The sequence below is a fragment of the Plectropomus leopardus genome, chromosome 9 (genome assembly GCF_008729295.1).
Source record: "Plectropomus leopardus isolate mb chromosome 9, YSFRI_Pleo_2.0, whole genome shotgun sequence".
NCBI lineage: Eukaryota > Metazoa > Chordata > Actinopteri > Perciformes > Serranidae > Plectropomus > Plectropomus leopardus.
Window position 1 is genome coordinate 34,158,722 of NC_056471.1, and position 17,383 is coordinate 34,176,104.

Here is a 17,383-nt window from a genome sequence, read left to right on the forward strand (position 1 = left end):
ATTCTATGCTATGGGATGTCTTTGCACACTATTTAATGCAGTTTATAGGTGTTTTAAGCGGTTTTTGGGACATGTCATTTTTCAACATTTTTGCCATACTATAGCCTTGCTTTTTGGTTGATTTTTCGACATCCCAAAATATGGCGTTTTTGGCTATTTTTGCAAAATTCTATGCTATGNGGACATGTCATTTTTCAACATTTTTGCCATACTATAGCCTTGCTTTTTGGTTGATTTTTCGACATCCCAAAATATGGCGTTTTTGGCTATTTTTGCAAAATTCTATGCTATGGGATGTCTTTACACTCTATTTAATGCAGTTTAAAGGTGTTTTAAGTGGTTTTTGGGACACGTCATTTTTCAACATTTTTGCCATACTATAGCCTTGCTTTTTGGGTCAATTTTTCGACATCCCAAAATATGGTGTTTTTTGGCTTTTTTAGCAACATTCTATGCTTTGGCGTGTGTTTGCACGATATTTAATGCAGTTTTAAGGTGTTTTATATCTGTTTGGGAGACGTCATTTTTGACATTTTTGCCATATCTGGGCCTGGTGTGCTGCAGTTACTTCTGCTCCTGCAGCCAGCTCCCTCTCTCTCCTCTGGCTGACTCCACAGGCATGCCACGGTTTGGGTTTGGTAATGCTGGTCTAAGTTTTCCCCTTTTGCTATGTTCGCATTTCACAACACCGCCGCACACACCTATTCCACTCCTCCACAGCATTGACATTGCTTATTTCCACATCCTGTCTTGTAAATACTTATTTTGCTTTTTAATTTCTTTTTTGGTTGAATTCATTTAATAAAGTATTGTTTGAACATTTGACATGGTGTTGTCTCCCTTTTTGTTGTGACTGATTAAGCCAAGTCATGACATCTATACTACGACATTTTTGTGCCATTTTGGATTACATACCACAGTATGATGTCGGCCTGTGCAGCAATGCCATCAGCGAGTGGGACAGATGTAGAGGAAGCCATGTTACTGGAAACCGAAGGACGGGTAGAGGACAGGATGCTGGGATGAAACGATTTATGTGAACGACCTGCGAACACAGGAAGAGAAGAAAGCTGAGATGAGTTGAGGAAAGTTAGAGACAGAAGGAGCACGCACAGGGAATAATACAACCTGGTCTCCACTAGAGGGGGCTGATGGCACAGGCAGAGGTCCTGAAGGTGGCGGCAGCCCTGTGACATCATGCACGGAAGGGATTGGCGTTCCCGTTCAGAAAGCGGTGGAGGCGGGAGATGGGATGAGCGACAGTGACGGCTCCTGTGGCTGCTCCATCCCCGATCTTCCAGCCCTGCGGGAGAAGCAGAGGAGAACAGAGACCTATCCGGAGTCGGAGAAATCACAGTCTGCGAGGCCAAGCAGAAATGCCGGCTCGACCGAGGTATGCTAACCTCCGAAGCACGGTGGCAGCGCTCGGAAGCTTGGCCGTCCTCTGGCTGCGTCTCGGCTTGAGTAAGACCGGTGCCAAACAGATCGCCATACAAGTCATCATCGGTTGATGTGCAATTCTGGGTCCATAGTCAGTAGAGGTCAAAGTCAAGTGTAACGGGAGTACGAGTCAGGGTGCTATCGGGCGGTCGGTGAGATGGACAGTCTGTCCCGAGAGATTCGACACAAACAGCGGGAGGTTTACCACGTGCGTAGGTGGATAATTAGACAACACATTCTCACTTTGAAGTTGTCACATGGTGACGGCCCATCAATGACCGTCCAAGTCAACATATGACACAGTAGTTATCTTTGCTGCGTCAACCTTTGACGCGGCACGGCCCCTATGTCCACACAACAGCGTGGACTGTGACGATGGTTAGACTTAGGCACCAAAGTCACGGATGGTCAGGTTTAGGCAAAACAGGCACACGATTGTTTGTGGGACCTTCCTGCCCGCCCGCCCTGCGAATGCATACATTATATTACGTGATCATCCAACTCGTTCAAACCTTGGAATCGAAACGTCCTACATTGATGCAGCAAGGATAACTAAAATGTCATAAGTTGACGTGGAGGGTCACTGACCGACCGATCAACACGTGACGATTTTGGAGTGAGAGCGGGGTGAATTAGAGGCGTCGCCCTGCTCTCAAACCTGTTGTCAAATTCATTTCATTGAAACATTTCAAAACAATGGTTTGAAAAGTATTGAAATGTTCACAAGTTCCAAATTTGCCATCTCTTCAGACAGTTGTTTTTCAGCTGATGTGTTCGTGACTTCCTCTAAAATCATTTTACTGCCGGGGTGACTTGCATCAGCGATGTGCCTGGGTAAATTCAAATCCACGATTTCCTCTGATAGCACTAATCCTGTCTGGAGAAGGCTTAAAGTTTTTAACATCTTTCCCGACGCTGATGAACACGCACCAAGAAGTTTCAAATTCAATTCAAAAACACTTCATTTGTCCCGAGGGGCAGTCTGTAAGGCACGCAGAGCAGTAAGATGAAAAACTAAACGTAACGACAATGACCTAAAGGAAAACACTGATGACGATCGGTGTTCATAGAAGATTATATCTTTATTCATATTCTCTTTACAATATTGAAAACTAAATGAAAAAAAGGGGTATCTTAATAAAATCTCTCACAGAGAAACAACAAGGAAAAACATGGGGAGGCCCACATTAAAAAAAAAAGTCATATTCTGCACAAACAACAATCTACGACACAGATACAGACTGTATGTACAACACGATACCTGCACACGACAAATTCTTTCTGACGGTCACAGTTAAAGCACCAGCGACAGACGGACACATCGACCCACAACATCACACGACTAAGAGACAAATTCTCAGATTTCACAAAATAAGTTTAAAATCTGCATGATGTGGTCACTAAGAACGGATTAAATTTAGAGCAGAAAGACTTTAGTTACTCAGGTTTAAATGTTAGCAGAGATACTTTTAACAGCCTGGGGAAGATGAGTTTTCTGGTGATGATATAACCATTTCCCTAATCTTAAAAAAATGTAATTCTCGCTTACAAAATTACCGTACAATGCTCAGACTGAAAACAGGAAAGGCATTCACAAATCTGTGATAGAAAGCTGAATTATTTTGCACTCAGTAAGTCTCATATTATTTGCACGCCTTTCAACGCGTCCTGACTTTTGCTTCCAAACCCCTCATTTCTTTGTCTCCATTTTTCAGAAATCGTGCCAAAGCTCAGTCACAGCTCAGCACGACTGCAGCAAAAACCGCAGCCTAAATATGCATTAATATCTCCAGAGTGTGTGCTTTGATTCGGCTCGTTATGGTGCCAGATGGGAGAGATTTGACAGTTAGGACATTAAGAACGAATGAGAGACGCAGAGACATTTTTCCCCGTGACTGCCTGTCTGAATCGCCCTAATGTCTTTTCCTGCATCGTCCTCGTGTCTTGTTTATCTCCCGCAGCCTCCGGCAGCCGTGTAAAAACCCAGTTGCTTTGATTTTTACATGCATCATCTGCAGCCTCAACACGTTTACACGGAGGCGGCGGCGGTAAACACTGTGCAAACATTCACCCCTCGTTTGCCAAAGCACAAACCGTCCACGCAGCTGGAAAATGTGATTTGTTTTTCAGATCTGATCTCTGAGGCCGTTTATCTGCGCTGGAATTCACAAACCGCCCGATCGAGGTTTGGTGCTGTTTGGAGAGCCGAATCGCTTGCTGACATTGGTTGCTATAGCGACGGAAGATATGAAAATATCTCATTTGAAACGCAAAGATACGAACCACCCGGAAACGCCGACCAATCAGAGCAGACTGTTCTTTCGCGAGAGGACGGCTTAAAGAGACGGGCGCCAAAACGGATGATTTCAGACGGTGAATGCAGGTGTTTCAACACACAGTGAGAGAGAAATAAAACGTTTCCCGAACATTAAAGCATGGAGGCATGTTCAAGCAGAAACCTTCAATACTGTAGTATTCACAGTACGAGCCTGGAAATGAGCAAACGTTCTCCATTCTCATGCCAGGCTGTCAAATATCGCCGCTTTTTTAACGGCCCTTTGGCGTCTGTGTGATACACTCGAAACACCAAACTCAGTGTCTGGAAAATTGCGGTTTGCTTTCGGCTAAAAAAGAAATTGGTTACTTTAAAAACATTTTTTTTCGAGAATTAAAACATCTGAAATCCCCAAAAACGATTGGTTTCTTTCAAAAAAAAAATCAATGAGTAAGTTTCCTTTTTGTAAAAGAAACTTCATTTTTATTTTGATTGATTTCTTTTTCAGTTGCTCACTGTTCGTTGGAACATAACGTGGCGTAAAAGAGTGACGGTGGTAAGATGAGTTCGATGAAGCCCTGATGATCTAACAGACTCTTTGGGTCTTTGGCATCAATATCGCGTGCCGAGGATCGTGACACAGCCGCAGTATTTTTTCGGTATTATTTGACGGCCTGCCGACGAGGACGGGTGCTTTAACTTTCACGATGTACCTAAACAAAATACACAGTCCGCCTGAATGTTTGGCTCCGTAAATTTGAAAGTTTTCTCCACGTCACATCACATATTTATTTTCATATTTTAATGAGGAATTTGGAAGCAAAGTTTCTCATCATTTCTCACATTTATAATTAATCAGATAATCAGCGATCAGCGATTAGAGCTGAAACCAACATTCAAACGTTTGTCAAAAATCTGACAACAGTTCAGTCCCGTCAGTCTGAGTTGTTGCTTTAACGTCTTCATAACAGAAATGATTTTCTATTGTGGCTCTCAACTGTCAAACAGTCGATTTCAGAAAATGCTGGACTCTAATGTTTATTTTATAAATGTTGCATGAGGCAAATAAAAAAAACTCTTGACCAAAAGAAGCTTTTCTTTGATGTGAGTCTTGAATATTTACACCATTTAAAATGGCTGCATGGACGTTTTTTCTTGAACTGCTCCACATTAAGTGTTTTCTTTATGAGCTCGAACACAGACACGAAAACACTGTGATCTAGTTCACACTAATTAAAATTAAAACGCACCAGGAGATGATTCAAAATCTACTGAATGTACACGAGCGGTTTTGCATTGATTCTAAAAACACATCACGACTAACATCGACATTGTCACTTTATGGCTTTTTTTTTCTTTACGAGGATCCAGCCTCCTTCATCAGAACAGACAGCAACAACAAACAACAGCAACTGTAAGCAGATTAAAGAGTTCAATGAAATGTTTATCCTGCGTGAAATGTGCTCAGCGTCAACATCGGGGTCAGCACGACACCGGCTGGTTTTTTTGTCCTTTTCTGCATTTTTGATCAAATAAATTCCACGTGAGCAAAAACACGCAGCAGAGGCTGACAGGATAAACTCTGTTTACCTTTGACACAATGCAAAGCTCTTTATCGAGCTTTCATCAGAAATGAGAAGGTGGTTTTTGTCTGAATGTCACGCCGGCCAATGCCATGACAACGCTGCGCCTGCCTCCTCACATTCAGTCACATCGTACGCAGCATTGTGCACATCGCATCATCAGTGCTGAGCTGAGAGTGATGAGAGATGATTTCAGCTGTTTGCACAAAGCCTCTTCTGAGAGTCACATTCTGGAAAAGTCTTGTGACTGAAGCAGCCCGCAGTCGAGTCAGTAATACTGTTTCACAACCCTAACAAGTTAACGAGTGCTCTCGGCGTCTCAGACAAAGGCGTGAACTTCAGCTGAACTTTCCGCGCGGAGGTAAGCGAGCGGCGCTGAGTTACCCTCGCCTCGTCTGGCACAGCACGACTGCACCGCTTTGAAAAGTCAAACAAATGAAAGACATGTGAAGCATTGTTTCACGCGGCGCTTTCATCTCACGGCGAGCGCCCGCTGAGCCGCCGTTCATTAGATTCAAAGAGTCCCGTCTGAGAGGTGTACACAAAGCTGCCTTCAAACCGAGTAGAACACGGTGTACACGTGTGCTCGCACTGTTCTCAAATACTAAAAAAAAGGACGCAAAAAGTTAAAACATCACCTCCTCACAGCTCCCGTAGTCGCTCTCCACCATGCTCACCCCGTCGTAGCTGCGCTGGTTCTGCCCCGCCGGTCTGGTCTGAGGTTGTGCCGGGTTTGGCGGCTGCGGCGGCGGCGGGCTGGCCTGCTCTGCGTACGACGGCATGGCCACGCTCAGACGCATGCTGAGTCTCTTGTAGCCGGCCGACACGTTGTCCAGGCTGCGGGTGTGCTGCGTCGGGTAGTAGCTGATGGCCGTGTACTCGTTGGGGCACTGGGAGCTCGGCAGAGGGAGGCCGTCTGGACCCAGGAAGTCGTCCAGGTTCTGGTTGCTGTAACAGGGCGGGAGCGGGGCGCGGCGGTCACATCGTTCCAGCGGGAACGGGAAGCCGCCGAATCGAGAGTTTCTGCGCGAGTCCATGGTGGAGGTGGAGTAGGCGTCCTCTACGATGTCGAACTGCGGGAACTCCTGGACCGCCGGGCGGCCGTAGTAATCCGGATCTGCTGGATAGACTGAAGACAGAAAACAAGTAATCAGAGTCATTTGTCCTGATATCAACTTTGGACCCAAAGATTATCTGTTGGTCATCAAATGTTTGTGTTGACTTCAGCTCAGCGTTTAACACATTCACTCCCATGAAGATGACTGAAAACTTCACAACCTCGGGGCGTCAGAACAACACTCTGCAGCTGGATACTGGACTTCCTCAATGCAGACCCCAGAGAGTCTCGACTGGCAGTCACACCTCCTCTACAATAGTGCTCCACACCGGAGCCCCTCAGGGCTGCGTGCTCGGCCCCTCCTGGTCACACTGCACACCCTGACTGCACTCAGATATTTACTTTATTGTGAAGTATGCGGACGACACCTTCATCGTCCGAATCACAAACAACGATGAGAGTTCATACCGGGAGGAAATCAGCAATCTGTCAGAGCGGCGCCTACTGCTCAACGTCAGCAAAACCAAGAAGCTGATTAAATTTAGAAAGAAGGAGGCAAAGACACACACCTCTGTCTAAGTCAGCGGAGCGGAGGTGGAGCAGGTGAACGGCTATAGGTTCCTCTGAATCACCATCACTGAGAACATATCCACCTTAAAAGAGCACAGAAAGGCTCTACATCCTACAGAAACTTAGGAAGGCTAACTTAAACAATGTTTAAAAAGTGAAACTATGTTTTTACAAAATGACCAAAAAATCCACCTTCTACCTTGACACGTAGTGGTGGAGGGAGAATTTACAGGACGGTAAACAGCCGGCGGTCAGCAGGCAGAGAGACCGTGGGGAATAACAGCACGTTTTTTAAATCTAATTCGGTGAATTAAGGATTTAGTTGGACCAAATCAGAGCTGGTGATTTGTTGGAAAATTGGACGTACAAAGTAGATGAAGTCATGTACCGTATACTTTGGTGAAATTTTGGGAAGGTACGAAATTATGAAATATTAACCACCTGTTGTCTTTCATTGTAAATTGAGTATTTTTTGGATTTCAGACGGTTGACTACTTTGGTCTCTATGAACATTTTTCACAAAAAAATTAGGTAAGAGGTTTCAGACTAAAGCCACGTTTAGATGAGAACGGACCTACTAAAAACAGACAAGTCCTTATTTTTTGAAAAAATCTGCAATAATATGATGACATTGTGAAAGCAATCCTTGTGTATGCGGATACACAAAAACAACCGAAAACGCTGTGGCATGCATGCCAGGCCAGAAGTAATGACACACCATAAAAGAGCACTACGCGCTGGCCGTGACGTTCTCACGTTGCTAGTTTCCACGACGACAGAAGGGGTGACGCTTTCTGGAACCCGTTTCTAAAGTTTGCATTTTCAAGCCCCCAAAACGCCGTTGTCATGTGAATTAAAGGCCAAAAAGCAATAAAAATGTACCATTTCATACAAGAAACGCCGTCTAAACGCCCCCGGATTCATGTCTGATCTGCCGAATGAATAATGAATAATTCTGCTGAATAAAAAGCATTTCAGGGAAAATATTTTCCGTCTTTGTTAATCTTCCTGTGTAAAACCTCAGTGTTTCTGAGTCCGCACCATCAGAATGAGAGGATTAACAGTCGTTTTAGTCGTGAACGCTGCCACAGAGCGAGATCAGCTCTCAGACTGAACAAACAAAGTCTAAATCAACACTTAATGTCACTGACAGACTAATAAACAGCGGGACGGTCGTGGCGGAGCCGGCGTGCAGGATGGATCTGAGTTGTGGTTTTAAGGAAGCTTTGACTATTTGCATATTAAATCCTTCGCCGTGTGGATGTGAAGTGGTGTGGGTTTCATTAGCGGAGCAGGAGGAGGGGGAGCATCAGAAGAAAGCTCGTGTCCTAAAGTCACCACATTTCCTTTAATTTTGGATCCTGATCCGGACTTCTAATGACTACAGACGAAGAGTAATCCTCGCTTCTGTGGATCAACAGAATTACAATCAACTAACATTAAGACAATTCAAGGGCGGCCTTGATGATAAGCTCCTCTGGCTCTTTCTGCATCCCTCTGTGTGCTCTTAACATTTTATCACTTTAATAATTTTCCCTGAAACTAATCTCCAGCTAAGTCGCCAACCTTGAAACACTCATCATGTCCTCCTCCGTGTGCGAATAAGAAGTTACGCCCAGCAGACTTTTAAAGCGAATGCGGGGCAGGTGTTTTTCTGAGCGCGATGGCGAAGGACTCGGAGTGTTGATGACCTTGCGGTGACTCATGCTCGAGTTATTTCGCCTTTCAGAGCGTTATCTGCACGCTCGACATTGTGCTGCGTGAACTGGATCACTCAGAGTCGTGTGAAAGGTTTACATCAGCATTGTTCAACGCCCGAAAGCAGTAACCACGCTGCTGTCACTCTGACCTACATTTCAGCATTAATGCAGCTGCTGTCAGAGAGGCTGCGGCACCAGTTAGCAGCCGCCTGTGCTGTCAGTCCATCAGTGAGTCTGTTTCACAGTTTTTCATTATTTTAACATATTTATTTGTTATTTTACCTCGTGCTGTTATCTTGTCATTTACTTTATTTACAGTTTGAGTGTTTTTATCTTTTATTATTACTATTATAATAATCAATAAAAAATGACAAAGAATCAGGGCCATGTCAGAGAAAATCAATTTCCAGAATAATATATTATTCGTACACAATATTACAAGATTAAACTTGGAGTGTTGAGTACATTTTTACTTTTTTGTACTCGCTGAAATGTGTTTCCCCTGAAAAATTAAATGATGTGACAGAATTATTGTCATTTTTTAAGCTTTTTTAGCAGGTCTTTTTTTGTTGTTGTCTCTGTTTTACTTTATTTTTTCCCTTTTTTTTATTAGAAAACATTTCAGGTAATTTTCCTATACTTTTTAATAATTTCTTGCTAATTTTTGGGCTAATTTCTTCTGTCATTTCTCATTGATTTCTTCGCATCTTTTTTAAGGAAATCAAGCCAATTGTCTCAAGTTTCAAAGGGTTAATATTTTCCAAACAAGTTCAATTATTATATTATTCATTTACATGATACAGAAATGTTCTTTTTTGTTTTTTTCTGATAGGCGTAAGAGTCGACTGTGGGACTGCATTTAGCCATTATGAGGTTTGGACTTTTGCTGGGGGGAATTTCGGAAACTGTCCCTCTCTGCGCTGTAATTGAGCGGCTGCGTCCTGCTGCGCTGCAGCTGAGCTCGTGCTGGCGACTGACAGGAAACGCCCCACAGCGCCGAAAAAGACTCAGAGGCAAAAAATATGAAAACAAAAAATGAGGATTCTCGAGGATTACCATTTCAAATTCTCACCCTTCATCCCCCAAAATCTCAAACTAACAAGGCAGACGCATTACACCGTTTGTTCAGACAAAACGACATGAAAAAAAAAGCCTCCTGCTGTCACTCGAGTTACTGAGAATAATAAACAGACTGCAGCTGCTTCGACGGAGAGACGAAGTTACAGAGACAGAGAAAGTGGGAGGGAAAAAGATGAAAAACAAGAGAATACTTAAATGGAGGACAGGAAATAAGTCCGAGAGGTGGAAGACAAGAAAAACACGACAAAATGAAGGAGTGAGGGACAAACACATTTGTCTTTCACAAGCTTTTAAACCTTTGACACGAGAGCAAGTCTGTTCGATTTCTTTCAAAAACATGGAGGAAAAAAGGAAACAGCAGCTCTGCATGAGTCCCATAAAAAATCGTAAAACGTGAAAATAAGCTTTAAAAAAGCGCACAAGAGAGAAAACTGTCATTAGAAAGTTAGGAAATAACTATGGGAAAATATCAAGAAAATCACATTACAACTTGGGTTACAGAAAAAACAATTTCCTTTTCCAAAAAACTTGCTGGCAAAAATGTATTTATTTAATATATCTAATACATTTATTATGTAACATAATTTCAAATAAGAATGTATTTTAATGATAAATATAGTTTTCTGTACATTTTTTTCTTATTTTTCAATATTTTTCTGATAATTCCTTTTTTTTAAACTAATTTTTAGGGGATTTTCTTGTCATCTTTTACTAATTTCTTGCAGTCTGTAGAATATTTCTGGCTTTTTCCCCAAGGTTTCAAAGATCAAATATCTTGTGAAAGGCGTCTGAACGAGCACAAAAAAACAGATGTCACTCCAGGTTTCAAAGGGTTAAAGAGAGGCCGACGAGATGAGAAGAAAAGGAGGAAGACAAAGTGAGAGACGGAGGAGGAGATGAGCATCTGCGCAATGACGAAGATGTTTGGAGGCTGAAGAGATGAAAAGCTGACGGCGACTTTAGATTTAATGGACATCAGAGGGTTCAGCTGCTCGTGTTATTTCCACTTTGCACAGTTCGATAAATAGTTAAAAACAAAAGCTGCTTTTTCTGTTCTCCCGCTGCAGAGGACAGAGGAGTCGGATCAGTGACGCGCAGACGGAGGAACTTCAAGGACGGGTTCAGCTTTTTAATGCACGACGAACAGTTTGCTGCCATCTTTTCTCCTCTGCAGTCTGTGAATCTCAAAACTGTTTTTTTTCTGATCGTTCCTTTAAATACGTTTTGAAATTTAAACCGTCACTTTTCTTGAGCAGCTTTCTGACACCTTTCTAAAGTACGTATTCCTTTGTAACCAAATCGATGTGATTTCTTTGAAAAACACGAGTGAAAAAGGCAACAAGCAGCTTGGTATGAAATGATCCACAAACTGCCAGAAATTAGATTTAGAAAATTATTTTTTTTAAAAAAAAGAAGGGGGGAAATGTCTCAGGGAAAAAGAAAAAACTATATTCATAGTTATTCTAATGATATATTTGAAATTATATTAAGGAATTGTCTTTGTTTCTATTTCTTTTTTTTTCATTCTTTTTTTAAAACTAAGTTTCAAGTACTTTTTTACTGATTTCTCGCTCATTTTTGGGTCATTTTTTCTTTCATTGCTCATTGCCTTCTACCCATCATTGTTTTTTAAGAAAGCCAGTTTGCTCAGGTTTGAAAGGGTTAAATCCTAGAAATGTTCCAACATCACAGAAACGTCCGAAAATCCTAGAAAACGTCCTAAAATCCTGGAAACGTGTTTGGACCTGCTGCGTTTGGCCCGACTCAAAGCAGGCTGAGTCTTTGTACTAAAATATCGGCTTCGCTCGTCACACTCCGAGGTCGTTCATTCAGTCATAAATGCTTCGTCATAATTTAATCATCTCGGCATCTGAGAGCCATAAATCGCCTGATGATGTCTGACGGTTTGATGGGGCTCTGTGATTGGACGCTTCATCACAGTTTCAATAATAGTGATAATGACCGAAGGTGAACGTTTTCTATTAAGTCTGCTTTCATTAAGAATAAAATAAGAATTTATCACCAGTTTTGGGCTTCGTGGACTCACAGAACGTGTCAGGTTTTGTCAAAAGCCGTAAAAAAATAAAATTATTTATTAACGAGGTCACGGGGCGAAACAGAAGCTCGGCGTCGAGGATCCGGCCGCCGTCCCCTTTAACAAGGAGCCGGATAACAAGTACACGAATGTGTCCTTTATTCTGATGATAAGGTCACGCAGATGAATGACCTGCCAGGACGGCGTTGCCTGGGGAGCGACGGCATGACGAACGCCTGATCTGCCTCTCTTCATCTGTCTGCACAACACAGCAACGCAGCATATTGATCCGTGGCATGAAGGGAAAATACTGCTGCACACAAAAGGAGAGAGACGGAGAGAGAGGACGACAGAATAACAAAAGAGCAGAGAGAAACCCAGTGAGTGTGACAGAAGGAGCGAGAACGAGACGAACAGACCAGAGAGAGACGGAGGGAGGGAGAGATGAAAAGAGGGAGAGGTAAAGAGAGGGAGGGGAGGCTGCAAACGACAACGAGAGAAAAGAACTATGAGACAGCGAGCCTCGTGCAGGAATACTTTTGTATTCTTCTTTGTTTTCTAAAACCACAGATACTCAACTCGAGGCCGGACGCAGCAGCACCAAACATCTCAGGACAGTTCTCATATTTTAGGATGTTTGAAGGTTTAAAGGACATTTTTAGGATTTTAGGAAGTTTCTAGGATTTTAGGATGTCTTAAGGATTTGGGCCATTTTTACGATTTAAGCACATTTTCAGGATTTCAGAATATTTTTTGGATTTCTTTCTTTTGGTTTTAGGACATTTTTAGGATTCTAGCAAGTTTCTGAAACTTAAGCCCATTTTTTGGACTTTAGGAATTTGCTAGGATTTGGAGACATTTCTCTGATATTAGGACATTTTTAGGATTTAAGCATATTTTCAGGATTTTGGGCCATTTCAAGGATTTTAGGACATTTCTCGAATATTATGACCTTTGTAGGACATTTGTAGTATTTTAGGACATTAGTGTCTTATCTGGGACCTCTGTCCTGGGGGTATGTTAAACCCTTCTTAGTTTCTCTGTCAGAGTTTTGCTTGTAGAAGTGTTGCATGGCGGATTCAGAGAAACCTCCTGATTGCCCAAACTTCCATAAATTTCTCGCTTTAACATTTTTAATTCCACCTGTTCGCAAGTGTGTTCAAGAGATTTGGTGATTAGCGAAAAAAGGCCCCAAACTGCAGCATAAAGCGATTTACCTCACGAGTAACAAGAAACCACCGAGTGAGGCTGCGAACATCTCATACATTTAAGGTGGACGTTTAAGGCTCGGCAGGACGGACGGCCCTGAGGGAAATTAAAATGCCAAGTCAGTAACAACAAGTCTGGCTGCTGAAAAACTCACCTATTAAAAACAATTCTTAAAAAAAAAAGCTAGGGAAACATAAAGAGAACCGCGTCTAATTAATTTTACATAATCATTAATAATCAATTTTTAAACTTTTTCTTTGTTTCTCTACTTTCCAACTTTTGTTCTTTTCTTTGTTTTCGGGTTTGCTGATTTCTGGTCATATCTTTCTAAGTTCACTGTATTCTTCTCATGTTGTTGAAATAAATCAAGCCAATATGCTCCGATTTCAAAGGGTTAATATTCTTTTTTCCGCTGGGTGCGTTCATTTGGTTTGGGAAGCACATATTTAAAGACAAATCTGTTCGTGTGAGGGGTTCCTGCACGTGACTGAGAAAAGGGAAATAAAAGCGAGCAACAGAAAAGATGAGTGGGAGTGAGAAACACGAGAAAGAAAGGACACAAAGAGAGAGAAAACAAAAGGAGGGAGAGAAAAGGAGCCGTGCAGAGCGTGAGGGAGTGAGGACGGACAATAAAGGAGAATATTATAGAAAACAGGGTAAGACACGAATATAAAGAGTCTTATACGAGAGATGAAAAGCAGAAATCTTTGTTATTTCTGGACGTTATCGCGTCCAATCGGCCGCATCTATGAATGTTTCATCTCCCGCGGTTTAATCAGCGCCGTGTGTTGACAGACGACCTGCCGCCTCTCCCATGATGCACCGCTCCCCGCATGACAATTACAGTCTTATTTACAGTGACCTTGAATAACTGAATCCGTTCGGCCCGTTTTGACCTTTTGAGTTACGGCGTGGCTTCGCAGCGTCACACAGAGCGACGGCTGATCAGCCTCACAGTTCATTAACGGTTTTTTTTTCTCTGAGTGACTCTGCTGCTGGAAGATTATTTTTATTTATTTTAATTATTTTTATTTTATGACAGAACTGCTGTGTTGTGTCTCAGTTACAGAAGTCTCTCGTTCCCTGTCAGTTTTTGTATTAATTTGAATTATTTTTCTTGTTTTCAAAGCATTTAAAATTAGATTATTTTAGCACTTTTTTAAGGCCATTTTTGTTTGTTTTTGTTTTGTTTGTTTTTTTTGTTTGTTTTTTTTTTTTTTTTACATTTTTTAAATTATTTTCAGCTGATTTTTAAAAACTGTTTATTAATGATGGCAATTTCAGCACCAAAGACCGAACTGTTTCGAAACACTTCGCCATTCCCGATTTCTGCTTGGAGTTCAAATACAAAACAAGAATTTTAAAATTATACTTTACATGGTTTCAAAACAATGCACTGAAAGTACTGACACGTTTTAAAGTTTCCAGTGTGCATGCAATATCTCAAGAGAGGCCTGTCAGGATTTTTTTCAGATTTGACACAAACGTCCACTTGGCCTCAAGAATGAACTGATTCAAATTTTGGCTGTCAAAGGTCGAGGCCTTGTCCCTGTCTCATTCTCATGAATGTGATTTCTCTATAAGACCTCAGGGGGAATTTTCTCTAATTTGGCACAAACGTCCACTTGGGCTCAACTAAATAATTAATTAGCTAATTATGAAAACAACTCACACGAATATCTAATATGATAAAAAGTTGATATATTTTATATCCTTGACTGATTCAGGGAGACACACAACTGTGAGCTGATAATTCTCGATAATTTCGTTTTGTATTTTTTTTAATTAGTTATATTTAGTTGTTTAATCTTGTTTTTATTTCACTGTTTTACTGTTATTAGAGCTTCATTACTTTTTAATCATTTTTATTGTCTCTCATGCATTGTTTATGAATTGTTAAATTGTTTTTGTCTTTATGGTTGTTTTTTGGGATCCACACTCGCTCCGTCTCATTATGGGCTCATCTTAGAGGAACTCAGGAGTCCACAAACCACTTGGTGACGTCACGGCGGCTTCGTCCATTTATTTATGACAAACACACACAAACACGCACCTTCGTAGTCCATGTCCCAGTGGTTCTTCCTGATGGAGTCGTTGTCGGAGCTGGACGGCGGTCTGGCGGGGAGGTTCGGGGCCACACTGCACACCACCGGCCCCTGAGTCTTTGGAGAGGAAACCCCGTCCCCTGAAATGATCTGGCTGCGTGGGCGGAGCGACCTGAAGGGCGTGTGGTCGAGGTTGTTGGTGGGACCGACCAGCGAGCTCATCTCGATGGGGTTCACTTCCTGGTTGTCGGCTTTGAGGCTCTTGGACAAACTGTGCTGGAAATATCTGCGGAGGTGAAGAGATGTTTTCAGGAGTCACACTTGTTTTTACCAAAACTTTTCCAGGACTTTCCAGGACTTTGAGGCAAATTTTAAAGACCAAACATTCTCTGAAATGACCATCGATAAAAATATCATTTTTTTTAAATATATGTATGATTAAAAAAAAGACAACACTCAGAATAGGATTAAAACTGAATATTCAAATATAATTTAGGGACTGTTCATTATTTATGAGGGGATGGGAAGGTGAAAAAATGGGTGGCATGTCAAATCATTTCTGAAGCACCAGGCAGGAATTTATGTTTTTTATTTTGGTGTTAGCGGGGCATACTACTTTAAATGGATGCATTTTATATTTATTTAACTGACATTTTAAATAAAAACATGCAGGTTTTTAAGGCACTTTTTTAAAAATAAAATTTGGCTTTTTTTGGGGCAACTTTTGAAGAAAACATTTTGGCATTTTTTTTAAAATTCTGGGCGGATTTTTAAAAATACTTTTTTAATTCTATTTTTTTCTTTAGAAGATTTTGAGCAATTTTTAAATAAAACATCTTTTTGGGTATTTTTCAATAAAAAATTGCCAATTTTTTGTGGCAACTTTTGAAGAAAATATTTTATCAATATTTGTTCTTCAAAACCTTTTATCTTTTTATTTTTTAAAGAAAACATTTTGGCGAATTTCTATTTTGTTGTTGCGATTTTTTAATAAATTATTATGCCATTTTTTTTTCTTTAAAAATGCCTTGCAAACATGCGCTTGATTTCTTCAAATATGACTAAAATGTTACTGTTCATCACAACCAGAAACACACACACACACACACACACACACACACACACACACAAACACACACACACTACATTTTCAATGGTCATTTAACACATCATGTGTTATTATATACAAGTTTATGAAACAGATTTCCATGACTTTTCCTAAACTTGCAGGGTATATTTAGTTCCAAAACTTTTCCAGGCCTTGAAATTGCTTTTTGCTGCCATGATTTTTGATGACCATGTGAACCCTGAATGTTGGCTTCAGTTAAATATTAATCTTTGCGGCGGTTCCACACATTTCTGCCTCCTTCAGTGAGCAGCGTCTGTTTGTCAGAGTGTGTTTTGTTGTTTCGGACAGAAACAGATGACGATGCACTAACACAGATCACCGTGTCTGTGTGTGTGTGTGTCTGTGTGTGTGTGTGTGTGTGTGTGTGTGTGTGTGTGTGTGTGTGTGTGTGTGTGTGTGTGTGTGTGTCTGCTGGTTTTGCTCTCTGGCGACTGATAATCGATTAGTCCAGCTGTAACTACATGTCTGGGATGTTGGAGGCAAATGTAAAGAAGTTTTGAAAATTGGGGAGCAGATCGATTTTCATGCTGCTGTGTTGGAAGTGAAGCGTCTTCCCCGGAGAGAGAACGAGTTTCCTCTGACATCCCTGTTCTACTTCACAGCTGAATAATTTAGGAAATTCTGCTTGTGATGGAATCAAACGCTCCTCCAGGTTTCATAACAAAACAAGGTGCAACAAATCTGCAGATTTGTTTTTTGTGCTGCTGGAAAAGAGTTTAACACTTTGTTGGTGTGACGATGGATGAACAGCATTTGGACAATCTGGTGTTGCTTCGTTTGTCTTAAAACTGGACTGACGGGATATTTTGAGGATTTTTTAACCTTATTTTACGCACAAACATGTTTTCTCACCCGTTGGAATCCTGCACACAGACAGGCTTTTTCTTCTTGTGCTGGACGTAACGTTTCCTGATGCAAACGAAGATGCCGACCAAGAGGAGCACGCCGAGCACGGTGACACTGATCTCCATGATCTCCATGTATCCAATCATCGGAGACACCTGACGGATAAACACAACAACAGATGGATCGAGATTAATTTAAGAGACCCTTAAAACACTTAGTATCTCGTGATGCTTAAACTGAATTAAAAAAGCACATAAATGAATGATTTGTGGCTGACCTGAGGCAGCGGGTCGCAGTGGATGGAGCCGTCAGTGACTTTACAGTCGAAGCCTCCGGGACACGGATTGGGCGAACAGACTTCGATCTGATTGTGACACCTGCAGGAGGACAGGATGTCGGATTTAGGAGATTTGA

General features: G+C 41.6%; 1 protein-coding gene across 1 annotated transcript in view; it reads right to left on the reverse strand.

Annotated features, from left to right (window-relative positions):
* Positions 1-2,501: 2,501 nt before the first annotated feature.
* The window catches only part of fat2 (FAT atypical cadherin 2), a 121,304-nt gene continuing 106,422 nt past the window's right edge, over positions 2,502-17,383 (reverse strand). The window contains exons 26-29 of the mRNA XM_042492869.1: positions 17,247-17,346; positions 16,976-17,124; positions 15,003-15,280; positions 2,502-6,427 (exon numbers count right to left, since the gene is read on the reverse strand). Coding sequence (XP_042348803.1) covers positions 5,925-6,427; positions 15,003-15,280; positions 16,976-17,124; positions 17,247-17,346 — 1,030 coding nt within the window. The 3' untranslated portion in view covers positions 2,502-5,924. The remainder of the gene's footprint in view (positions 6,428-15,002; positions 15,281-16,975; positions 17,125-17,246; positions 17,347-17,383) is intronic.